At 38.7% G+C, this 26,574-nt stretch overlaps 1 protein-coding gene across 11 annotated transcripts in view; it reads left to right on the top strand.

The window, feature by feature from the left end:
• BMAL2 (basic helix-loop-helix ARNT like 2) overlaps nucleotides 1–26,574 on the top strand; it is a 93,794-nt gene that overhangs the window by 31,667 nt on the left and 35,553 nt on the right. For 3 of the 11 annotated variants that reach the window (XM_063593133.1, XM_034936133.3, XM_034936132.3), the window contains exons 2-8: nucleotides 3,784–3,934; nucleotides 5,652–5,753; nucleotides 15,744–15,901; nucleotides 20,996–21,075; nucleotides 22,747–22,839; nucleotides 24,742–24,859; nucleotides 25,659–25,802. In XM_063593133.1, coding sequence (XP_063449203.1) covers nucleotides 3,784–3,934; nucleotides 5,652–5,753; nucleotides 15,744–15,901; nucleotides 20,996–21,075; nucleotides 22,747–22,839; nucleotides 24,742–24,859; nucleotides 25,659–25,802 — 846 coding nt within the window. Of the gene's footprint in view, nucleotides 1–3,783; nucleotides 3,935–5,651; nucleotides 5,754–11,523; nucleotides 13,056–15,743; nucleotides 15,902–20,995; nucleotides 21,076–22,746; nucleotides 22,840–24,741; nucleotides 24,860–25,658; nucleotides 25,803–26,574 lie in introns of those variants that run through there. The other 8 variants (XM_057299482.1, XM_034936135.3, XM_063593134.1 and 5 more) reach the window with 5 other exon arrangements.

Raw genomic sequence — 26,574 nt, 5'->3', positions numbered from 1 at the left:
TCCATATATACGTGTCTGGGCTCTTTGTTCTCTTCCATTCATCTGTCTATCCTCATACCAGTACTACATTGTCTTAATTACTGTGTCTTTACAAGTCTTGATATCTGATAGGACCAGTCTTCCCACCTTTTGCTTGGTTATTCATGACCCATTGTTCTTCTGTATACCATTTGCATAGTTGTATATTCCACTTGAAAGGTTCCACCAAAAAATTATGTATTTTGAGAGGAATTACACATCTATTTTAGGATAATTTACATCTTTAGTATACTGAAGCCTCCAATTCAAAAGCCTGGCATATCTTTCCATTTGTTTGGATCTTTTAAAATGTTTTAAATAAAGTTTTAGTTTTTCCCTAAAGACCTTATACATTTATTAGATTTATTCTTTAGATACTCTGTATTTTTGAGATTATTATAAATTCTATCTTTTAAATATCATTTTCTTACTATTTGTTACTTTGGATAGAAAGGCAATTGATTTTTACATATTGATTTATATACAGCCAACTTGCTATATCCTCTAACTTTAATGATTTATATGTTGATTATTTTGGATTTTCTATGTAGTCAATCATATCATTTCCCAATAAGAGCAAAACAATTTTATTTCTTAATTTTATATTTCATTTTCCTTTTTCTTGCCTTACCCTACTGTGAGCTCTTCTAATATAGAATTAAGGGTGTTCTTGTTTCTGATCTTAAAAAGAACACTTTCAATATTTCTTCACTAATATTTCTACATTTCCTGAGATGATTGTATAGTTTTTCATTTATCTGTTATTGTGGTAAATTATATTCATTAATTACTAATATGAAGGCACTCCTGCATCCCTAGGATGAAACTTAGTCATGATGGATGATTATTTTTATTCATTTCTGAATTTTGTTTGATAATGTTTTGTTAAGATTTTTGTATTTTTGTTTGTGAATGAGATTGGCCTGTAATTTTCCTTTTGTACTGTCCTTGTCAGGTTTTAATATCAAAATTATGTAAGCCTCCTTGACAAAGAAAAGTTGGGGGTCAGGGTAGTCCCTCTTTTTTTCATATAGTGGAATAGTTTGTGTAAGGAAGAATATAGGAATATTCAGGTTTTTATTTCTTTTTGTTTCAATTTCGGTAAGTTAAAATTCTATAGAAAATGTTTCATTCCATCTAAATTTTTAAATATTTAGCATTATTTTTAATGGTATTTTATTATCTTTTAAATTTCTAGGGCATCTAAATTATGACCCCAAATTTATTTTTTTGTACATATTTTTCTTTGAAAAATCTTGCCATAAAGTTGTTAGAGTTTACAATCATTTGGAAGAAACTTTGTTTAGCTTTTTAAATCTACACTTTTATATGTTTATATTCTATTTCATTATTTCTGGTCTTATGATTTTCTTTCTTCTAGTTCTTTGGATTTATTTTACTGATCTTTTTCTGATTTCTTAAATTATTTACTTATTATATTTCAATTTTTCTTTTTTTAAACATTGTTAAAATTTCATGCTAAGTAATGCTTATGCATTGTGTGACATTTTTATTAATACTTAATTACAAATATTTTGTCATTTTACATTTGAATTTCCTCTTGCCCCATGAATTATTTGTGGGTTTCTTAATTTACAAAGATATAGGGATTTTCTGGTTATCTTTTTGTTCCTGGCTTCCAGCACAATTACACTGAAGTCAGAAAATGTTTTATGTATGATATCAATTTGTCAAAATCTTTGAGACTGGTTTTTGGTCCAATATATTGTCAGTCTTTATAAATGCTCCATAGTTGGCCAAAAACAATTAACACTGGTGTTTCAAGCTACTAGGCATAGTGCTCCATATATGTCTATTATATGAAGCTTGCTGATTGTGCCAGTTAAATCTTCCATATCATTATTTTTACTACTTGATCTATCAGTTACTGTTAAAGATGTGTTAAAAGTCTTCCACTATTATTGTAGACTTATTACATTCTCCTTGTAAATATTGTTATATATTTTCAATCTGTGTTATTAGGTACAAATTGCTTTAAACTTTTTATGTGCATTTTAATATGAGAAATATAGTAACTTACAGATTCTCAAATTTAGACTATAGGTTATTTTGGTTCAGTTATTCTGATTTTTATATTTTGTAAAACATTTAATAAACCTCACTTGAGACAAAAAGGATTTTTTAAAATCACACTTAGCAATTCAGAGTTAAAAATATTGATGTCTCTTGACCTTGTTAACCCATTTCTGGGATAGTGTCCAAAATAACCAGAAGTAGATAAAAAGCTTTATGTACCAAAGTATGTATTTGTACTGGCAAATAAAATAAAATTAAATGTAGGTTCTAACAATAGGAGAGTGGTTAAATAACTGGACACAGCTACATGACAGTGTATTATACATCCATTAGAGTCATTTATAAAGAATTTGTAATAAAACTGGAAAGTTATTATGTCACAATGACACATAAATCTGATGACAGTCAGCCCCTCTTACCCATGGCGGATACATTCTGAGACTCCCCAGTGGATGCCTGAAACTGCGGATAATACCAAGCTCTACATATATGAATTTTTCCTATACATACATACCTATGATAAAAGTTTACTTTATAAATTCAGCATAGTAAGAGATTAACTACAATAATTAATAATAAAGTAGAACAATTATAACAGTATGCCAGCATCATTACTCTTGTGCTTTGAGGCCACTATTAAGCAAAATAAGGGTTCTTTGAACACCAGCACTGTGGTACTGCAACAGTGGATCTAATAACCGAACCAGCTACTAAGTGACTCGCGGGCAGGTGACATATGCAGCGTGGATATGCTGGACAGAGGGATGACTGTGGTGTGAGATTTCATCCTGCTACTCAGAACCGTGTGCAGTTGATAACTTACGAATGATTTATTTCTGGAATTTTCCATTTAATATTTTCAGACAAAAGTTGACCACGGGTAACTGAAACCACAGAAGGCAAAACTGCAGATAAGAGGGGACTACTGTATACTGTATGATTTCAATTACCTTAATGATAACTATAGAAAAAATTCTCAGAAGAAATATCTCAAAAGGATTGTAACATTGGTTTGTGTAACATTGGGAAAAAATTTGGATTTCCCCCTTCCTTTCAATTTTTCTGTGTTTTCTGTGTTTTCTACCATATTCAAATTTCTTTTACAATATAGGGGGAAAGCCTTAAAAACATGGACTAACAAATGCTTATTTAATACTTGAGTGTACACAATTAGTCTTTCATTCTGTGTTATGTTGGTTTTGGCTGATATATATATTTAAAATGTGTCTATATATATATAATGTGTGTATATATATAATGTGTATATATAGATGTAATGCGTGTGTGTGTGTGTGTGTGTGTATATATATATGTATACACATTTTTTTTGAGAGGGAGTCTCGCTCTGTTGCCCAGGCTGGAGTACAGTAGCATGATCTCAGCTCACTGCAACCTCTGCCTCCCAGGTTCAAGGAATTCTCCTGCCTCAGCCACCCAAGTAGCTGGGATTACAGATGCCCACATTGTGCCTGGCTAATTTCTGTACTTTAATAGAGATGGGGTTTTGCTGTGTTGGCCAGACTGGTCTTGATCTCCTGACCTCAGGTGATCCACCCGCCTCAGCCTTACAAAGTGCTGGGATTACAGGCATGAGCCACAGCGCCTGGCCTTAGCTGGTATTTTTTAAATATCAAGATAGAAAAGTCATTTAAAATGTGTGATATGGATATGTACAAAGTAAAAGTTAATGTTTAAAATAAATGTCTTGTTGTACTCTGCTGCCCATAGGTAAAGTGTTGAGAGAGGAGAACCAGTGCATTGCTCCTGTGGTTTCCAGCCGCGTGAGTCCAGGGACAAGACCAACAGCTATGGGGTCTTTCAGCTCACACATGACAGAGTTTCCACGAAAACGCAAAGGAAGTGATTCAGACCCATCCCAGTAAGTGAATTTGGTCCTCTAACCCAGTGAGATCTTTGACTTTAGGGAGAAGAGGAAAATATTCCTTTTAAAATCATTAATTATTTCCAAGTTCATGGTAACATTTGGAGATGGGAGAGTACTTATCCACCCATCTGCTACCTTTGTCGGTGACTGACTTGGAACTTTTCCATCCAGCTCTGAAGAAAGGTGTCTAGGAGGGTCAGCTGGAGTCAGAAAGAGACATAGGAACATGAGTTTTATTTGGTTAATGTTTATGGTCATGGCAAGATACTTGCCTTCCTTATTGAAATACTTATAAACATGAGGAAAACACCTTGGATGTTTGACTTAAAATAATAATGACTACTTCTCACCTTACTCGTCATGTATAGAATAACCAACCCTTGGTTATCTGTGGTCAGTTTAATCATATAAAATTCGTGCTTTCCCTATTTATTAAGTCAAATTGATAATAAAGTCAATGTTGAGAATGCCCACTATCTCCCTATTTATTTTTGTTACCCCTGCAGCTTCAGTCCTAAATATTCTTTAATGACTTCCCCAAAGCTAGAGTTTATATGGTGAAAACATCAGGGCAAGCCGGGTGCAGTGGCACCCGCCTGCAGTACTAGCTACGCAGGAGGCTGAGGTAGGTTCGTTTGAGCCCAGATGTTTCAGACCAGCAAGACCCCATCTCTAAATAAATAGGTATAAAATTTAGAAAACATTAAGTAAAAATAAAGATAGCCATCTATAGCAACTCATCGTAGGCTGGTACTTTACATAAATGTGAGAGTTGATGACAGTTATCCATCATGAATGAAGGGAAAAATCCTGAGTTGGGAGTTGGAGGTCAAGATAAGGACATAATAAAACATCCTAGCTCTTTTTTTTTTCTTTTTTGGTGGGGGGGGTGGTATTCAGCTCTTTATTTACAAAGTGGGCACATGCTAGCTCTTTTTAACTCAGTTCTTCCCAATACACTTTATAATTTAGCTTCAGTTCCCAAGGCAGTAAATACTAAAGCACTTCCCACGCCACATATAAATGATTGGAAGGTTTTCTACTGTTTTTGGTTGTCTCTATTCCCTTAGTCTCTTCCATTAACATGGATGCTTCTGAAAACTATAGTTGATGAAGTGACAGTCTTTTTAGACTATCTAGCTGTTTTCCATTCTAAATTATCAGTCAGTAGCTCCCACTTATCTTGAACTGAAAGTGACTGTTAGTTCTTTTTATTTTCTTCCTTATTCTTCAGAATCATAGGCACCATTGTTCTTTCTTGGTGTCTAAATATGATTTTAGCAATTGAATTGGAAACAGTGAATATAGAGGTAGCCCAGCTTCATGCCACATGGAGGGCATAGATGAGACCTTGCAGTGGTTTGGGGGTGAAATGGAAAGTGGAGTCAGTGCTAGCAAAAATATAAGAAACATGCAAAGTACTGACAGTATGGCATTTTTTTGTCAGCAAGCAACACTGAAGATTATTTAGGTAACTACTCACATTTTAGAAAAGGAAGAAGCTAGAACTCAGAAATGTCAAGCAGTTTGCCCAGCATCACACAGCTTGTTAGAATGCCTGATTCCAGATGTGGTATTTTCTCCACTTCACCCAGCTTCCTATCACTGGGTAGCTGGACACAGTAGGCTACTTTCTCCACTTGAGGACAGGCTTGCTGTCCATTCCCAGAACATCTGGGTAGGGGGTGACCCAAGGCCTCCTTCCTTCCAGGTCAGGAATCATGACAGAAAAAGTGGTGGAAAAGCTTTCTCAGAATCCCCTTACCTATCTTCTTTCAACAAGGATAGAAATATCAGCCTCCAGTGGCAGCAGGTAAGTCCTGGACCGTCTTTGACATACTCCCTCCCCTACCTGAAGAGGGCATAGAGTGGCAGTGAAAACATGATACACGTCCCACTGATTTGCTCATCATCTATCCCAGAGCTTCTCCTTCCTGCCCCAATCCTTCCTTTATCCTACCAGATTCTATTCCCTTTAATGAAATTATGGATGTCAAAGTACGTGGTGCTGACGATATAGTGTCTTTCCCCAGGACTCAGTGCAGGAAAGCCAGTCAATAGGTGAGAGGCTGATTTCACTCACATAGCCTCAGAGTGCTGGATCTTTTTAAAAAGGAAAAATATATGAGAATGTCCACCCTTTCTGTGGCACTGTTGGTTTTGAATGGAGAGCTGGTTCTTTTTTGTTTTTTGTTTTCTGTTTTTTGAGACAGAGTCTCACTCTGTCTCCATGCTGGAGTGCAAATGGCGCAATCTCGGCTCACTGCAACCTCCGCCTCCTGGGTTCAAGTGATTCTTCTGCCTCAGCCTCCCGAGTAGCTGGGACTACAGGCACCTGCCGACACACCCGGCTAATTTTTGTATTTTTAGTAGAGATGGGGTTTCACCATGTTGGCCAGGATGGTCTCAATCTCTTGACCTCGTGATCCACCCACCTCGGCCTCCCAAAGTGCTGGGATTATAGGCATAAGCCACCGCACCCGGCTGGAGAGCTGGTTCTTTAGAAGGGTCTTTGATGAATCTGTGGAATGTAGTCATTAAACATTTATTGGGTTGCTACTATGTGACAGTTAGTAGACTAGGAGAGACAGAGACACAAAGGTACGAGAAACTTGTGCAAGTGGAAAAGATACAAACAATTATTTTACATCATCATAACTGCTATAATAGAGACCCTGGGTACTATGTCAGCAAATAAAGTTGGGCATTTAAATAAGATTTAAATGCTTCCTGGAAAAGTTGACTTAAGCTAAGTTTTAAATGAAGAATAGAAATGAGTCTACAGCCAGGTATGATGGCGTATGCCTGTAATCCCAGCACTTTGGGAGGCAGAGGCGGGAAGATCTCTTGAGCCCAGAAGTTCAAGGCTGCAGTGAGCTATGGTCACGCCACTGCATTCCAGCCTGGGTGACAAGAGTGAGGCCCTATCAATATAAAAATACATTTAAAAACAGGAGAGAAGAAGAGAGTCTACAGAGCAGGAATGGAGAAGATATTTTAGGTGGAAAGAACAACCGTGCAGGCATACAGGTATATAGTTGCATACTCCTGATCAGGAAATGAGTGGTTGTCACCATAGAGCAGAGGGTGCACTTAGAGGGGGGTGAGCTATGAGATTTGAGGGATAAACACGAACTAAGTCATTAAAGATCTGCTGAACTGAAGAATCTGAAAACTATCTTGAATGCAGTAGGAAAACTGAAGAATTCTAAGCATGAGAAGAACTTGATCAGAGTTATATTTTTTAAAGAATTCATTGCCTCTGCACTTTTTCACTTTTTTATTATGGTAAATACATACACACACACACACACACATATATATAAATAACATGAAATTTGCCATTTGAACCACTATTAAATGTACAATTAATTGGCATCAATTACATTCAGTATTGTAGACCATCACCTCTATTTCTAAAACTTTTAAATCACCCCAAAGAAGAACTCTGTGTCCATAAACAGTAGCATTCCCATTCTCCTCTCTCCTGATCCCCTGCTAACCTCTAGTATATTTTCTGGCTCTATGAATTTGCTTATTCTAGCAAATTCCCACTATTTCACGTAAGTGGGAGTCCAAGGCGGGCGGACTGCCTGAGCTTAGGAGTTTGCAACCAGCCTGGGCAACATGGTGAAACCCCATCTCTACTAAAAATACAAAAAAATTAGCCAGGCATGGCGGCATGCGCCTGTAGTCCCAGCTACTTGAGAGGCTGAGGCAGGAGAATTGCTTGAACCCAGGAGGTGGAGGTTGCAGTGAGCCAAGGTCGTGCCACTGCACTCCAGCCTGGGTGACAGAGCGAGACTCTATCTCAAAAAAAAAAAAAAAAAAAGGTGGAATTATATGATGTTTGTTCTTTTGTGTCTGACTTATTTCACTTAGCATAATGTCTTCAAGTTTCATCCATATTATAGTATGTGTCAGAATTTCATTCCTGTTTATGGCTGAATAATATTCCACTGTGTGTATACACCATATTTGATTTATCCAGTCCTCTGTTGATGGGTTATTTCCACTTTTTGGCTATTGTGAATAATGCTACTATGAACATTGATGTACAAATACCCGTTTTAGTCCTTGCTTTCCATTCTTTCAGATACATGCCTAGGAGAGAGTTGCTGGGTTATATGAGAATTCTGTTTAGTTTTTGAGGAACTGCTATACTGTTTTCCACAGTGGCTGTATCATGTTACATTCCCATGAGTAGTGTACAAGAGTTCCATTTTCTTCATCCTCACTGATACTTATTATTATTTTTTTTATTTTTTATTTTTTGAGACGGAGTCTCACTGTGTCACCCAGGCTGGAGTGCAGTGGCACGATCTCGGCTCACTGCAAGCTCTGCCTCCTGAGTTCACGCCATTCTCCTACCTCAGCCTCCCAAGTAGCTGGGACTACAGGCACCCACCACCACACCTGGCTAATTTTTTGTATTATTAGTAGAGACGGGATTTGACCGTATTAGCCAGGATGGTCTCGATCTCCTGACCTCGTGATCTGCCCGCCTCGGCCTCCCAAAGTGCTGGGATTACAGGCGTGAGCCACTGTGCCCAGCCAATACTTATCATTTTCAGTTGCTTGATTATAGCCATCCTGGTAGGAGGGAGTGGTACAGTCTTACAATTTTCAAAGAATCACCCTGGAAACAGCATGGAGGATGAGCTGAAAGAAGAATACAACAACAGAGAATAGCTTTTGCCAAGGACGAGGTTTTCTGAGCATCGATCAAAGAGAGTGGCCCTAGACAGGAAGGGCAGGGAAAGGAAGGGACATATGACACACTTAGAAGATAGGATCAATAGGACTTCATGATTGTTCACTGGGGAGAGGATATAAAGTGTGACCACGTTTTCTGACTTGGGCTCCTAGATGGAGGGTGGTATTTTCATTCACTTAGATTGAGGCAAAAATGATGAGTTCAGTTCTGGACACACTAAGAATGGGATATTTATAGAACCTTCAAACGGAAGTTGGAAATGAGGATTTGGAGCTCAGGGTAGAGGCCTGGCCTGGAGTTAGAGACTCAGACATCATTAATGCACAAAAAGTACTTGAACTGATGATGTGGGTGCCATCACTGGGAGAAGCTTATGGAGTGGGGAGACTGGGGGCTGAGGATATACTCTGGGGGTGCTGACCTAAAGATAGTACAAGATGAGGGGAAGCCTGCCCACAATATGTGAAGGCATGGCTCTGAAGTGGGAGCGGCACACAGAAATCAAAGGAAGCACGTTCCAAAAAGAGGAATGCCTGAAAAATGGCAGATCTGGGGAATATTTTGAGATTGCATCTGCGTCTAACTTTGTCTTTGGTTGATTTAGAAAGAATGCCTACATTTCATTCAAAATGCAGTGAAAATAGTTTTCAAGAAAACTGCATTGTATTTTGAAATTCTATTACTGTAATGTAAGGTTCTACACTAAGAAAATGTAGCCCAGTAATGTGAACATTATTAATATCAGAAAGCTTATTAAAACACATTTGTAAAAATTTGTAAAATATTAGGATTATAGACCAAATTTACTAACTATCTAGATTTGTGCTACAAACAAAGAAATGAATTGTTTGACTAAGAAGATCTTGCCTTTGTTCTATTCTGCCAGGGGCCATTAAATAGAAGGGTATTTGCATTTAATAAGTACAGTACATTTGAATTTCACCAAGGAGGCAAATTCACTCAGTGAGTTCATTTGCTAAAATGCCAATGATCAAAGCAAAGACATGATTTTAAAAGGTCAAAGTTTACCTTTTGAAATTGAAGTAATGTATATATACATACATATATATAGTCAGCCCTTCATATCCATGGGCAACCAACCAAAAGTTGAAAATATCCAGAAAAAAAAAAGCAAGTCTGTATTGGACATATCCAAACTAATTTTTCTTGTTATTATTCTCTAAACAATACCATATAACAACAATTTACATAGCATTTACATTTATTAGGTATTGTAAGTAATCTAGAGATGATTTAAAGTATATGGGAGGATGTGCATAGGTTGTATGCAAATACTGTGAAGAGACTTGAACATCCACAGGTTTTGGTATCTGCAGGAGGGTCTGGAGCCAGTCCCCCATGGATGCTGAGGGACAATTATATATAATTCCAGACTATTAGGAAGAAAATTATTCATCTGTATAATTGTTTTCTGTTTATTCCTTTAAGATGGCTAAAAAGAGAAAAGGGAAAAGAAGCTGACTTAATCTGACCCTCTCTTTTGCCTCAGAGAGGCTGTTTAATTTTATTTGTACCAACCACACAACAGGCTGACGGTGGTGAGAGAAATGGCCAGGTATGGTGGAAGGCGCACCAGCCTGCATTGAGTAGTCTTCACTTGGCCTCCACTGGTTATAGGACCTTGCACAGTCATTAACTTGACTCAACTCCTTCATCTGTAAAATGGGGGAAGTAATAACTTCACCACTGTGCTGTGAGAATCAAGTGTGGAAATATTTTTGATAAAGTACCATAAATATAAAAGCTCTTCTTGATTAAAACTGTGAAAAGGAAAAGCACCACTTGATTAAGCATTTGTCTTCGTGGTCTTTTTTATTTGGAATATTTATAAGCATCTATTTATAAATTTGATTAAATTTTCTATAAGTGTTATCTTTTTTTAAGTGGAAAAATACTAAAACCTCAAAAGAGTTCAACTGAATAAGACAGTTCTAAAGTAGGCCAACCTTTCTTCAAAGACTGAAAAATGTTCATTGTTAAAAATCTGTAAAGAGGGAAATTTGTTAAGATGAATCAGAAGCCTTAAAATATTTATCCATAAATTGTACTTCTAGGAATTTATCCTAGATGCACACACCACAATATTATTAGCCATATTATTTATGATATTGAAAATATTAGAATTTTGAAATATCCAACAATAGCAAATGAATAAATTATAACTAATCAGTGGGCTACTATTTAATCATTTCAAATTATGTTATCCAAGAATATTTGAAACTACGCAGAAATATTCATGTTAGAGTGTTAAATGAATAAGACAAGACATGAAAATTATATACTATGATCTGAGTTTTATTTATTATACATGTAGAACACACAGAAATATCTACATGGTACCCACGCACCATGGCTAAGCTAAATAATCATTGTATGTATCTACATGTTTAGGAAATGCTGGAAGGAGACACATTAGAATATTAACTGTGATTACTTCCAGGTGGCATTATGGGTGCTTTTCCTGGAATTTTTCAAATCTCCCACAAAACGATACGTTTGGAAATAAATCTTTTAAGATTACATATTTTTAAAAGCTATGCAGCCTGCATAATTTTTAAATGCTGACAGTCTTCTATCACTACCAACGTATTTCATTTTAGTAATCGTCTGCTGAGTACATTTCTGATGCTAGGAACTATACTAATGTGAAAATTAATATTATTGGTAAGAGTTTCTAGTTTTCAATATTGGTTACCATCCAGGTGGATTTTTAGGCAAAATAAATTCCTTTTGATTAAAGGTCTGGGATTCTTAATCCATTTTCAGGCTGTTTTAATACAGCTATCATAAAGTTTTTGGTTAAGCCATCAATGATGTTAATAACTTTAATGTTAATTCTATGAAAATCTTATTCTTGCTTAAGTTTGTCATGAGATCATATCTAATTATGTAAGTAGCACACTAATTATTGTTCACTGTCAGTTAACATAACTTTTGTTATCCTTATGGGAATGGTGTTGCCTGTCAGCGTTAGGAGGAGAATGGTTCATGTAGACAGTAAGAATCATTTCAGGTCATTAGGTGCTCAAGGGAGCATTTACAGCTAAGGATTTTATAGGAATTAGGATGATTGATTGGACTTAATCTCACATCTATTTCTCTCTCAAGAACTACAGAAAAGGTACTTCATGTAGTTTGATATTTTATCCTGCTTTTTTGTAGAGTGGAAGATGGTGAACACCAAGTTAAAATGAAGGCCTTCAGGTACAATTGACTTGTTGAGATGGTACATGGTGAGTGGAAAGGTACACAAAGGCAAGCCTGTAGCCTAAGGCAAAGGTGACACCAAGGTAGAAGGGCTTGAAGATGAGGCTTTTCTCTCTTGTTATGCTCTGAGAAGCAATGTTATCAGGCACCTGTTGTCTTGCTTTTCTGTCTACTTGGATAACATTTTGGCTTTCATGCCTTTAACTTTCTCTTAGAATAGCTTTAAAAAAAAACTATTATTTTCTTCAAGCACTAAAGAAAAATTGATCAATGACTTACACAAATCAGTTACTTATGAGGGGCATCTGACTGTTAGAAACCCATCCTCGGCCTGGCGCAGTGGCTCACACCTGTAATCCCAGCACTTTGGGAGGCCGAGGCAGGTGGATCACGAGTTCAGGAGATCGAGACCATCCTGGCTAACACGGTGAAACCCCGTCTCTACTAAAAATACAAAAAATTAGCCGGGCGTGGTGGTGGGCACCTGTAGTCCCAGCTACTCGGGGGGACTGAGGCAGGAGAATGGCGTGAACTCGGGAGGCAGAGCTTGCAGTGAGCCGAAATCACACCACTGCACTCCAGCCTGGGCGACAGAGCAAAACTCCGTCTCAAAAAAAAAAAAAAAAAAAAGAAACCCATCCTCATGAGTTCTTTGTCAATTATTTCAACATATTTTTTCAACAACAACAATAAAATATTTTTCTACATCTGGCAACATCGCCTATCAGAGTTTTGCTTTTTCTCCACTTATTTTGTTTTCTGATAGGATTCTACAAAATACTGCCATGGTTCAACATGGCAGTAACTGTACACAGAATTAGGAGCCAGAGCTCTGATGAAGTATTAAGCAGAGAGCTAGCCTCTGGATAAATATGCCTTTCCTTAATGAAAGCCTCCAGAAACCTTTTCAGGTGTAGCTCTTTCAAGTAAAGTACCTTATTCAGACATTGGTTCTTTCACCTTGCCCTGGGTTTCCTGGCTCCCAGCATCATCACTGACCTTCTCCACAGTGGGCTTTCTCCCACCCTGCTCTCATCTCTCTCCAGATCCTGGCTCAGAGAGAGCACCCCTTCCTCTGCTGTACATCCTGGAGTCAGGAGTCTCTATCCATCGCTGCTGTCCATGCTGATGGGGAATACTGTTAGAAGAGATGATCCTTCTAGTGAGAGTGTAACTACAATATTCTTTTAATCATAACATTTTAATTTTAATCAAATTGCTCTGTAATCCCAGCTCCTTGGAAGGCAGAGGCAGAATAATCATTTGAGCCCAGAAGTTTGAGGCTGCAGTGAGCTATGATCATACAACTGCACTGCAACCTGGGCAACAGAGTGAGACCTTGTCTTTAAAAAGATAAAGAAAAAAATCTAATTGCTCACAAATAGAACAAAGTATGAGTAGATAACTGAATTTTATGTGAATACAATTTAATCTGAATCCTATCCACTTCACCCAACAGTATGTATTTTGTTCCAGGAGTGTCATTGCCAAGGGTGAATGGTTGGGGCAGGGAGTGTGTTAGCTCCCACAGCCTTCATCGGTGTTCCTCCCTACCCACCTCCCTACTCTTTTATCTGGAAAAATTACATTTTCTTTTATCCAATTTAAAGTCTTTATAAAAACAGATCAGGGAAGTCTCCCACTTACCCTCTTTCTCATCAGATTGCCCCTAAACTATTCTAATAGAGAAATTCTGGAGTTGCTGTGTGTTGTAGGAGAGGGATTTACAGCAAAGTGTGACAGGTAAAATCATGTAATTCTTGAAATCTAAGATACACTTTTCTCCTCTACGTTTTATCTTCTGTGGAAATTTCTTATCATCAGTGGCATCTTCCTGTCAATTGGCAGCATTTCTTTCTCTTGTGATGCTTTAAATAATAGTGCGTCTTACAATTGGTGGCTCTTAGATTTGATGAAATAAGGGTAGTGGTATGAAAGGTACTGAGGTAGCTTAGAGAGAGCAGTGATTAATCATGTAGTAGTCAGAGAAAGCTTCCCAGAAGAATAACTGAGTTGGATTTTGAAGAAAGAATAGGATTTCTCCAACAGTATAGTCAGAAAGGGCTTTGTAAGCCTGGTAAAGAGCAAGGCATGGAGGAGATGTGAGACGGCATGGCATGTGTGAGGATGAGCAAGTCTTCAGGCGTTGCTGCTGTGGAACATTTGGAGCTGTCGGGGAAAGTCTTGAAGAGAGAAACTGGAGATGAAGACATGAGGCAGGTCAGGGAGAACCCTGGCCTATAATTAGGGAATCTGGCTAGTCCTCTTGGGCAGTGGAAATGCAGTGAATAGTTTTATGCAAGGGGATTAGGTGACTTGATTGTTTTACTACGTAATTTTGGAAGTCATAGAATAGACTAGGAGAGGAAGGAACAGCAGTTTAAAAGGTTTTGGGGTAATGCAATGAGCCTAAATTAAGATGATGACAGAGGGGATGGAGAGGAAGAGAAGACATATTTAAGAAATATTTTAAGATCTAGAATTGACAGGAGTTTGTGATTCTTTGGCTTTTTAGGGTGAAGAGGAAGGGTCTAAACCAGGGGTATCCAATCGTTTGGTTTCCCTGGGTCACGTTGGAAGAAGAAAAATTGTCTTGGGCCACACATAAAATACACTAACACTAATGATAGCTAGTGAGCTAAAAAAAAAAAAAAATCTCATAATGTTTTTGGAAAGTTTATGAATTTGTGTTGGGCCGCATTCAAAGCCATCCTGGAGCACAGTTTGGACAAGCTTAGTCTAGATTGAGTCTAGTTGTGTTACCTACCAAGATAAACCCTATGGAAGGAAGATAAACCCTATAAATCAGGAGTAGTACAGGAAGAATTGAAAATGGGGGTACATCGCAGAGAATGCATGCAGTTTGGGGTTTCTTGAATTTTAGATTTCTTGAGAATCATTTAGGTTTATAATTCTAGTTCCAAAGGTCAGGAACTGAGTGAAGTATGAATGAGATAGGGTTATAATAACAAATAGCTTATGAGTAGCTGTAAAGCCTTGTGAGGGAATGAGATCTCAGGGTGAATAAAGAGTGAGGAGAGAGCGGTGCTGAGCAGGGAATCTTAGTGCACACCAGTATTTAAGGATCAAGTAAGAGCTGGGTGAGGAGACGAGGGGACTGAGCCGAGCAGGGAGAGTGGAGGAGGACCGGGAGGCAGAGAGGCTGTGGAGACCAGGGGAGAATGAGAAGTGTCAGCAGTGTCAGATTCAAGGCAGGGATCAGCAAGAGATCGCAAGAGAGAAGGAGGATCTTCGCTGGGACAGTTTTAGTGGGGCAGGGGTTGTGGAAGGTTAATGTTACAGATGGACAGAATGCCTGGGAAATGAAAGATTGAGTGGAAATTGCACTCTTTCAGGGAGTTTGCTGAGGGGGGAAGACGGTAGCAAGAACAAAAAACAACTAGAATTAGTGAAAGCGTTTTTTTTTTTCAGGGGGAAGATACTTGGGCACATTTATAGACCCATGATAAGGAGCTATAAAAATAATGAGGTTAAGATGCTGACAACTATTTATGCAAATACCAGAGAATAGTTGGCTTTGAACAGAAGGGCACCCATCTCTTCTCTAATATTGGAGACAGGTGGAAAAACCACCTGGGCTTTCAGACAGATGTCTTTGTTTTTAAATATTTCAGAAAATGAGGTAGGGAGGGACTGACCAAGGGCAGCGAGTTTTATGAATGCTGTTCCTGGTCTCAGCAGCGCTTTCCTCTTCCCTCACTGACAACTGCAGGGCCCAAGTGGGGAGGAAGAACAGTGTGTGCCTGCTGGGCTCAGCATCTGCTCCAGTGAGCAACACGGGGGTGACTGGGGGTCTGCTGAATGTTAAATATAAAGGAAGTTCCTTTTCCCTCTTAGAGAAGCTCATAGCCAAACTGAAAAGCGGAGGAGAGATAAAATGAATAACCTGATTGAAGAACTGTCTGCAATGATCCCTCAGTGCAACCCCATGGCGCGTAAACTGGACAAACTTACAGTTTTAAGAATGGCTGTTCAACACTTGAGATCTTTAAAAGGTGAGTTTGACGATGGCTTCCACACTTCGATAAGTGAAATCTGCTCTGTCACTGAGGTCTCTGATTGGTTCGCTTTGCTGTCAGCTGTTGAGGTTCTATCCAGATGTGTCTTTCAGCTTTAGAGGTATTCACTGGCATTTGTCTATAGTCTCTATGTGGAGAGAATACTGAATTGGATGTCAGAAAACTTGGTTCTGATAAAAGCTTTTTCTCAAGCTCACTATACAACCTTGAAAGGTATTTACATTTCTTCTTCACATATATTATGAAGAGAATATCACCTGCCTTTCATACCTCTCAATTCTTTAGAAGTTCTGAAGTTGAGCTGGGCGTGGTGGCTCATGCTTGTAATCCCCGTACTTTGGGAGGCTGAGGTGGGCGGATGGCTTGAGTCCAGATTTCGAAACAAGCCTGGGCAAAAAAATGCAAAAATTAGCCAAGTGTGGTCTTGCGTGCTTGTAGTCCCAGCTACCTGGGAGGCTGAGGTGGGAGGATCGCTTGAGCCTGGGAGGTGGAGGTGGCAGTGAGCAGTAATCGTGCCACTGCACTCCAGCCTGGGTGACAGCCTGTCTCAGAAAAAAAAAAAAATGTTCTGAAGTATAGTATTAATTATTAAGTTATTGAGAGATTTCTATCCTTCAAAAAGAAAATTTCCTTAAACTCTGCAGTTTCTCTTAAAGCTTCATTCAGATTTACGAGTAGTACCTTATAATGCATCACATGTTGCCATTCAGAGTATCCTCAAATATGTGAGACACTGGGGGAAGGAGGTCCTTGCCACTGCCTCTTGGTGTGTGGGTGATCATTTCTGGCTTTAGCAATTCCCCAACTTGAGATTGAATTTTAAATCAAAGTGTAATAAATGTATATGTGTACCTGTGTATTAGTCCATTCTTGCATTGCTATGAAGGAATACCTGAGACTGGGTAATTTATAATGAAAAGAAGTTTAATTGGCTCCCGGTTCCACAGGCTGTGCAGGAAGCATGGTGGCTTCTGCTTCTGGGGAGGCCTCAGGGAGCTTTCACTCATGGCAGAAGGCAAAGTGGGAGCCGGCATCTTACATGGCAGGAGCAGGACCAAGAGAGGGTAGGGGAGGTGCCACACACTTTCGACAACCAGATCTCATGAGAACTCACTATTGTGACACAGTATCAAGGGGAAAATCCACAAGCATGATCCAGTCACCTCCCACCAGGCCCCACCTCCAGCACTGGGGATTATTATTCGACATGAGATTTGGGCGGGGACACAGAGCCAAACCATATCAACATGTGCGGTAGAAATCACCCCTGTTTTGGGAATAGCCCCAGTCCAACTTGGGGGACAGGGTGATGGAAGTGGAATAGAGTTTTCGATTTACCAATGCCGATGATGTAAATTTGCACTGAAAAGATAAGACCTGGCCAAGCAGCAAGCTGAAGACTCCAGAGGAGACTCTGCAAGTTCAGATTTGTAAAGATCTAGAAGATTATAGTGAAATTTGGCTCAAAAATCATAAAAAGGGAGTGAGCAAAGGATGACCAAGGGTCTTAGTTTAGATCTCAAACACTACCAGGAAAAGGAAAATATATTTCAGGGTAATGGAAATTATCTGGGCACCATGCAAGGACTTTACCAAGTCAAGTTAAGGTGGCTAAGAGGAGAGCAGCACTCACCTGGACTCCTGGTGCTTCCTGTTGGGAGCATGATGGGAGATCTTATTTTCATAACAGTCTGTTGTGAAATAAGCTTTTCTTTTACCCACAGCTGAGGCCTGCAATATTTTCCTTAAATCCTTCAGCAATGAAAATTTACAGGCTCAACTGAGGTCATTTGATTGCAACCCTGAAATTAGCTGAGTATTTTCACATTAGCAGTGTCCTAAGGGAGGAAGACCTAAGGGAAAAGCCATGAATCAGTCGACTAGTTCAACAAAACATGATCTGAGCATCAACCGCATTCCTGTTCTGTGCTGAGAATATAAAAATTAATGAGGCAAGATCTCTGCCCTTTAAGGGTTTGTGGTCTGACTAGGAAGACTGACTTAGGAAGAGATCATCAGAGTCTGGTGCAATGAATGTTACAGCAGTGGTACGAGTGAGAGGGGAGGCTGTGAAAGCTCAGCAGGGAGGAGGTGAGTCCAGAGGAGATTCCTTGGAACAGGGCGTAGATTTTGCCTCAGCTCTGCTGAACGGAAGTGACATGGTTAAGTACTCATCCCCGCAGTCTGACCAGATCCTTCGGTCAGTGCTGCTCACAAGCAAGATGATTTAAGGCAACTGGATCTGCATTCCAGGGTATTGTCATAGCATCCCCACACTTGCTCGGCAAAAGCTTAGAAGCCAGATCAACAGAGGGCTGCCTGTGGATCGTGTTATTTTGGCCCATAGCATAATTAGGTTAAAGGCAGAAGGTTGGTGATGTGATTTTTTTCACTATACTCTACAGCAGTGCTTTTTAAACGATCTGGATGAAGAACAGGTGTTCCCCCCATCCACCACCAGTTCATTGTAAAATACAATTAATTATGGAAAAATGATCATGGGTTTGGCTGTCACAGCAATGTTATGTTTTTATAAAAGCCTCTAAATGCTTATTCTTAAATTCTGCACTTGATCTCACCACAGTTTGCTGATGACATTGGTCTGCAGACCACATTTAGAGTAGCCCTGCTCTGCAGCATGAGGTCCTGTGTCTGCGATCTGATTACCAGGCGGGGCAGTGAAGTGCGGTGGTTCACACGCATGCGTCCTGAAGGCAGACCCTGTGGTTCAAATCCTGGCTTCCTCCCTTCATAGCTATGTGACTTACTCAAGTTATTTGACATTCTAATCCTCAGTTTTCACATCTGTGAGATAGGGATGCATTTGCCTCCTGGGACTATTGTTAAGAGTAAAGAGTAATGCATGTAGAGTACAGCACAGTGTTCACTAATGGTGGGGATGGGGTCAGAAGAGGAAGAGGAATTGTTACTGTCATTTTGATTTTTTTTTAACCCAATGAACATTGTGAAAAAAATAAGTGATCATGTTGCCTCGTTGGTTTTTGCCATGGGAACTCTGAGAGTCAATGTGTGGACAAGTGTGCGGAACACCATGGCATGCATTTACCGGCCAGCCTCTACCATGCCTCAGTGCTGCTCTCACTGCCCTCATTTTCTCTCGAGCACATCCCCACTCACTCACCGAGTCAGGGCTCGCCTGTGCTGGCTGATGTACACCGACGGGGTTTCCCAGCCCATTTCTGCCTGGTGTGCTCTGCCAACCTTGCTGCAGGCCAGACCTGAAATGTCATTATCTTGCTCAAAATCAGTTTACTGCTGTTCCCTGACCTAGCACTCAGAGTCTGCGTTCTTCATTCCTTCCTCAGCTCCCTCCCAAGCTGCTGTGTAGTAATATTAGCAAGAAGTCATTGGGAGAATTCCCTGAGCCCTAGGATGAAGATAGATTCCAACGGAAGAGATGTTCTTTTCCCTATGCCAGGCTCTTAAGAGTGCTACGAGTCTGAGAAAACTGTACTGAATCATAACATGAGGCATTTTGTCTTTCTGCCCTGCCCACTTACTTTGCCACCACCACCACCACTTAGTTCATTGGTGAGTTTGGGCCACAGATCCGTCCTAGGGCCAATGTGTGGTTAAAATGTCTAAGGATGTTACCCCACCTTTCCCCTGCAAAAGCAACTTCTCTTACAGTACCCAGGAAGAAGGGATAGGAGTCAAGAAGGTTGGGGAATATAAGGAAGGGAAAATTGACTTACTTCTGAATCATCCTTGCCCTGGGGATGGCTTGCTTCGCTTTGTCGTCTGTGTCATACGGCCCTTGTGGCCATGAAGGGCTTTGCGAATCTGGGTTGGTGGATTCCCTTACTCCTCCCAGGTCAAACATTTCCCTTGGTTTTGGCCTGATAATTCCTCATCATTTTGCAAGCTCTTCAGCTGCTTTAGAGACTTTCATTTTAATATAACTCAGTGCTAAGGGCTGAAAATTAATTATTTCATTTATATTTTATACATTTTTAAAATAATCTGTGTATTATCAGAATAGAGGTCTCTATATTGCCATTAAAGGATTTTCTTACTGGAAAATCTCATGAATCCGTAACATTTGTTTAGAATTCCAGAATACCCCCATTCAAGGTAACTCATATGATAAATTTTAATTAGCTAAGACATTATCTAAATAACTGTAGTGGTCCCCCCTTATCCATGGGGCATACATTCCAAGACCCTGGTGGATGCCTGAAACCGTGGGTAGTGCTGAACCCTAGGCATAGTACTTTTTTCCTATGCACATATACCTATGATAAAGTTTAACTTATAAATCAGGCATATTAAGAGATTAACATCAATAATAAACTAGGATAATTATAGCAATATACTGTAAAAAAGTTATATGTTCTGTGTTTGGCTCTCTCAAAATATCTTATTGTACTGTGCTCACCTGTTTTCAGGCCATGGTGGACCACAGGTAACTGAAACCACAGCTAAGGGGGGACTACTGCATATCAATCCTTGAATTTTATTTCATGTACATTTTATTATAATGTTTTTATATATAGCTCTTAATGTGCATATTTGAATATAAAGGAATAAGTAGTTCCAAGAATTCACAATCTAAAAGAAAGAAATTTTAATCAAGTGATAATGAAGAAAGAAAATGATTAGCTGGGCGTAGTGGCTCACACCTGTAATCCCAGCACTTTGGGAGGCTGAGGTGAGTGGATTGCTTGAGGCCAGGAGTTCAAGACCAGCCTGGCCAACATAGTGAAAACTTGTCTCTAATAAAAATATAAAAATTAGCCGGGCGTGGTGGCATGCGCCTGTAATCCCAGCTATTCAGGAGGCTGAGGCACGAGAATCACTTGAACTCAGGAGGTGGAGGTTGCAGTGAGCTGAGATTGCTCGACCGCACTCCAGCCTGGGCAACAGAGTAAGACTCTGTCTCAAAAATAAATAATTAAATTAAATGAAAATGAAAAAAAAAATGATTACAGAAAATGTCTTAGAATGTGCCAAAGAGCAAATACCAGCAGCAGCAGCATTGCTAATGTTCATTAAGCATTTTGCCCTCTCTACTATATTTCCAATAACTGTTGACACCTTTCTTTTTAGGCTTGACAAATTCTTATGTGGGAAGTAATTATAGACCATCATTTCTTCAGGATAATGAGCTCAGACATTTAATCCTTAAGGTAACTAAAGATATATTTGTCTAAGTTGTGTATATGCTCTCATTGCTGTTTGAATAGGAGGCAGATTTTCTTCCATTTGCTTCCTGTTCCAAACATATGGGACTCCATATTACACCGTATTTCCTTTAATATAGAAGTTTAAAATAGAGAAGTAGCCATGCCTTACTAGTTTGTGTTAATGAAAGTAGAGACAGAGGAGAGGCACTTTCCACACTATGGAGCAAAGCTTGTATTCAGTGCTAAGCATTTTATACTACCCATCTCTCACACATAGGATCTGCTCCCCCATGATCACCACCTCCTTCAAAGCCGTCTGCCTGGCATCCTGTTCCCTCAGGATCCTGTTCTTCTCGGAGGCCAGTCACTGCTTACTTAGAGTTGTTAGTGCTTTGACATTTCCGTCCTCATCATTCCTGTGCATGGCTTTTCAGATTCACCGGTCTAGAGGGGAAACTGTGATCATGTGATTTGCTTCTCATGCCCTCGGAGGTGATAAATGTCTTGGTCATGTGCTGTGTGACTACTAGGTTTTAAGCCATAGTCAAATTAAATAGAAGGATTCTTCATACACATTTTTGTCCATTTTTCCTTTAATTAAAAAAAGCCACTCTTTTATTTGAACAGCTGAATTTAAATATAGCATTCCTGGCAGGGATAGAAAGGATATTGTGTGGATAAAAAGGATTTTTGAAGGTGGCAAAATGTACGATTTGCTTTCGAAGCTTTTTCACCAATCTGTACATGCTCGTCAGTCATACCTTCATGGAACCCTGCTTCTGCCCTGCAGAGCATGCCCAGCAAGAGTGCCAGACTCTTCCTATGTGCCATATATACCCGCTTCCATGCAGGCTGCTTCATGGGATTTGCTGGGTAGACCTTATGAGAGTAGCTGACACATTAGTTTAGAGTGAGTGATGCCTTTTTATTATTCAAAAACTATAACAAAGTGTACAGTATAATGTCTTCATTGCTTCCCTGTCCCCATTCTGCCCTGTCCTTCTACCTCAACACATCCACAGGCAATCGTTGTTCTGCATGCAGTGTAGTAGAATTTGGTAAAGGTAATTTTATTTTATTGTTATTTTTTGAGACAAGGTCTGGCTCTGTTGCCTAGGCTGGAATGCAGTGGTGCGATCTCGGCTCACTGCACCCTCCACCTCCCGGGCTCAAGCCATCCTCCCGTCTCAGCCTCCTCAGTAGCTGGGACTAGAGGCGTGCACCACCATGCCTGGCCAATTTTTGTGTTTTTTGTCAAGACAGCGTTTCGCCAGTGTTGCCCAGGCTGGTCTCAAACTCATGAGCTCAAGAGATCCACCTGCCTCGGCCTCCCAAAGTGCTGGGATATAGGCTCATTTAGTGCTGTATTTAGGCTCATATACAGCACCTGGCCTAATTTTAGTTTTTAAGAAATGTCTCAACTAAATATTCTGCAGCCAAACTTTTCATGTCCAAAACATTAATTTAGAATAGGATTTCAACTTGACACTCTTTATAAATCTGTTTGCATCTTAAGAACATTTCTTAAAATTAATTTTACTAGCTCCATGACTACTCTGTTAGTTTTATTGCCACGGTAATTTCCTCAGAATCTGAATGTGTGTGTGTGTGTGTGCGTGTGTATAAGAGACAGACAATATTTTAAAATATTCACTTTTTTTTTTTAAATCCTAGACTGCAGAAGGCTTCTTATTTGTGGTTGGATGTGAAAGAGGAAAAATTCTCTTCGTTTCTAAGTCAGTCTCCAAAATACTTAATTATGATCAGGTATCCAAAAATGAGGATATTTTCCATACAATGTTTAATTTTTTGAACACACACATATTTTTAAGCTCTTTTTCTGAACACCTTCTCCCCGCTGGGATATGGGATTAGATTCTGCTAAGTTAGAACTCCAAGAGAGATGGAAAGCTGTGTGGAAAGAGTAAGGATTTTTATGACTGATTGCGTTCCCTTCCTGACCTTCAGCAAGTTACTTAATTTTACTGAGCCTCAGCTTCTTCCTATGTAAAAAGTCAAAATGATTATACCTGTCTCTCAAGATGTAAAGACTAAATGAGGTGTCATATTTAAGAGTGTCTGAAAAGTGTTAGTCACCCTTCTCTGTTCCCTCCAAGAGACACTTTATGGTTAATTATTAAGTTATAATCATTGCATGACAGCCTTTGATCTAATCTCTGGCAATACTCTCTGAAATACATCTTTCGTTTAACTAGTTTAGTACTTCACCTCCTTATTACTGAACACCATTTCATGGAAACTAGCTACTCAAAAATTATAGCATTGAAACTAACCCAAGTAAGTGAATAAACTAGCACTAGAAATCCGATAGACTGCAGCACTGTTTTTTAATAACTCACATTAGATTATAAGGGTGTTCAGAGATAATGAGTTAAATAACAGAAATAAGGGAATATTATGAGCCTGTGTACAGGAGGATTGAAAACCGATGAATCATTCAGCTGGTTATAGCTGGGGGCACAAACCTCATGATTCCACGTTCTAACTGGAGATGGAAAACACACCCACACATGCACGCACACACACATGCACACACACCCACACATGCACGCACACATGCACACACACATGCACACGCGCACACACACACACAGGTAACTGACAGTTTAGGGTACCACTTAAGTTTCAAGTTAGTGACATGGAATCCAGTCCTACTGGGCACTGACTTTGCATAGAAGAGGCTATTAAGAGACTTACTGGCTGCTTAGGGGCATGTAGGGATTCCCATGATTCAGGATTTAGTCCTCAGCTTTTCAGATTCAGAAACTTGATCTGCCCTAGAGAGTTCTGGATATAGACTTATATTAACCACACAGTTTTTTTTAAGAATGAAACATATAATTGCCAAACAATTCAGCCTACTTCTATCGGCTGGTCCGTTAGTCCTGTTGTCTATAGGAATGTTTGCTTGGGTAATACAGGAATTCAGAAGAGGGGTGGCCACTGTGGGTCAGGAAGGCGTCACACATGAAGTAGGATGTCTGCCAGGCTTGTCAGAAGGAAGGTGTAGAGAAGGGGAGGAAACATTTCAACCTGGGAGAAGGGAGTCCCGGAAGTCTAGGGAGTCAAAGGCAATTTGGCTGGAGTGGCCAAGGGATAGGGAAGGGGTGATGAATTCTGAGGGGTGGGACTGTATCAGCAAAGGCATAGACCTGGGGATGCTGTGCCTATTGGGAGTGGTGGAATGGGAAGTGAGAGGTATTCTGGGTTGGATTTTACCTATCAATAGTATGGTAATTTTTTAAACTGTATGGTAAATATCTGATAAAGTCACAGATATTCTGTGATTTCTATATTATACTATGATGTAATCTCTTTTTTTTAACAAGGACAAAAAAGTTCAAAGTAAATCACAATCATTTACAAGTAACATGTTAACAAGAGTTACAAGATTTAGCAGAATACTAGCAATTAGTGTTTGTATATGGTTTGTGTATATCCAGGGATGGTTCTATACGCATGTATTTTTTTCTGTCTACAAGTATCACCCTGCTTTGAACACTAAGTTCATGTCACACAGTGTCGTGGGCATATCTTTGAGCTTGAGAAAAATCAATCAAAAATCAAAAAAGGACATTTATTGTATGCATCAAGAAATGTAGAAAAAGCATGGTACTGATTTTAAATGAATGTCTACCTTATGAATAGGCTAGTTTGACTGGACAAAGCTTATTTGACTTCTTACATCCAAAAGATGTTGCCAAAGTAAAGGAACAACTTTCTTCTTTTGATATTTCACCAAGAGAAAAGCTAATAGATGCCAAAAGTAAGTGTCCATTTCCGCATGCTTATTATTTTATGTAAATGTAATGATCACCTAAACGTTTAGCTACACAGTGTTTTTAAAACAGCTAACTAAGCTTTTATCAAGAGAGAATTGTTTTGTAAACTTTACATCATACTTAATAAATATATATAGCTATATAGAAAATTCCTATATTCATACAGACATATACAAACACAAATTCATTCATATGAAGATGCTTTGGGGAAAATATGAGTGCTTCATATTTGCTATTTTTCATATGCAAATAAAATCTTTACAAGAAAGTATCATTTTGGTTAAAAAAATTGCTGAAGTTCCCATTATTTAGCTACATGCTAAAAGACAATTACTCTCTTTTTTATATGGATTAGGTCTTTTCTGTATGAAAGACCTTGTATAATTGTGTTTGGGAAGTATAAGTATTTTTTCTTCTCTGAAAATGCCTAGTACCAAATAATTATGTAAAATATAAATCAATTGATTCCTGTAATAGTTAAGGTTTTTTCATTTTTTAATTTAATTTTTATTTCATTTCATTTAAATTAACTTTGTTCTTCCCCATTTGAAGAAAAAAGAAAGATAAATTGCAAATGTCTGTAAGTTATCAAAATGTGATTGCTTGACAAATACATTTTTTGGGTATATTTCACTTCAGGGTTTACTGTACAATCATGCCATTGCTTTAAAAAACTATTTCCTTTCTCAATAATAGATGGTCAGAAAATGTTAGGAGATAAATTTCAAAATTATTTGACAATATTCTTTTCCACCTATTCTCTCGCCCCCTTCTGCACGAAAGCTGGTTTGCAAGTTCACAGTAATCTCCACACTGGAAGGACACGTGTGTATTCTGGCTCAAGACGATCTTTTTTCTGTCGGATAAAGAGCTGTAAAATCTCTGTCAAAGAAGAGCATGGATGCTTACCCAACTCAAAGAAGAAAGGTATCATTTTGAAATGTCAAGTGATGCAAAGCATGGCTATAAAATTAATGTCCTAAATATTTTCTGTACAGAAAAAATAAAATATATGGTCAAGGGAAATATTTGAATTCAAAAGCATCTTAAAAATAAGATTTTTTTAAACCAAAATGATGAACATTTGTTCATCATATGTTTCGAATTTATCAGGTAATTACATATTATCTTTGTTGCCCAAGATTTTAATGGTGTTATTGAAATTGTAGTTTGGGGCCTATCAAGTGGGTAAAAAATGACAAGAGATGGAAATAAAACTTTTGCTGTGAAACTTCATTATTACATTTTAAAATATAAAGGTTAGATGTTAAAAAAACTTCAATAGTACAAGAGCCTGATTTGACTAATTTTGGTGAAAGTTTCTTAAGATGTTCCAGGTGTGATTTTAATTTTTTATGAGATGGTGATTCTTCGGTAAATATCTCATTTGTTTTCTTATGATCCTTTGCTAGATTTTTCTTGCAGATATTTACTTTTTGAATTGATTAAATAGTCATCTATTTAACTTAATTGGGAAATTTCAGGGACTACAAAATGTCTCATGACTTTTTTGCCTAAGAGCATATTAAGCTATGAGATATAGGATTCCATAGGCAAATTTTAACATGGGATTTGCCTTCCTATCCTTTAAAAGGATATTTATATGGAGCCACAAAAATTGAATTAAGTTTTGGTCGGAATCTTTTTTGACAAACACCTGAAACGGTAATTGCTAATATTTATTTAACGCTAACCCTGT

This window comes from Pan paniscus, chromosome 10 (assembly GCF_029289425.2).
Source record: "Pan paniscus chromosome 10, NHGRI_mPanPan1-v2.0_pri, whole genome shotgun sequence".
Taxonomy (NCBI): domain Eukaryota; kingdom Metazoa; phylum Chordata; class Mammalia; order Primates; family Hominidae; genus Pan; species Pan paniscus.
This window is presented reverse-complemented; position numbering and strand designations above follow the sequence as displayed.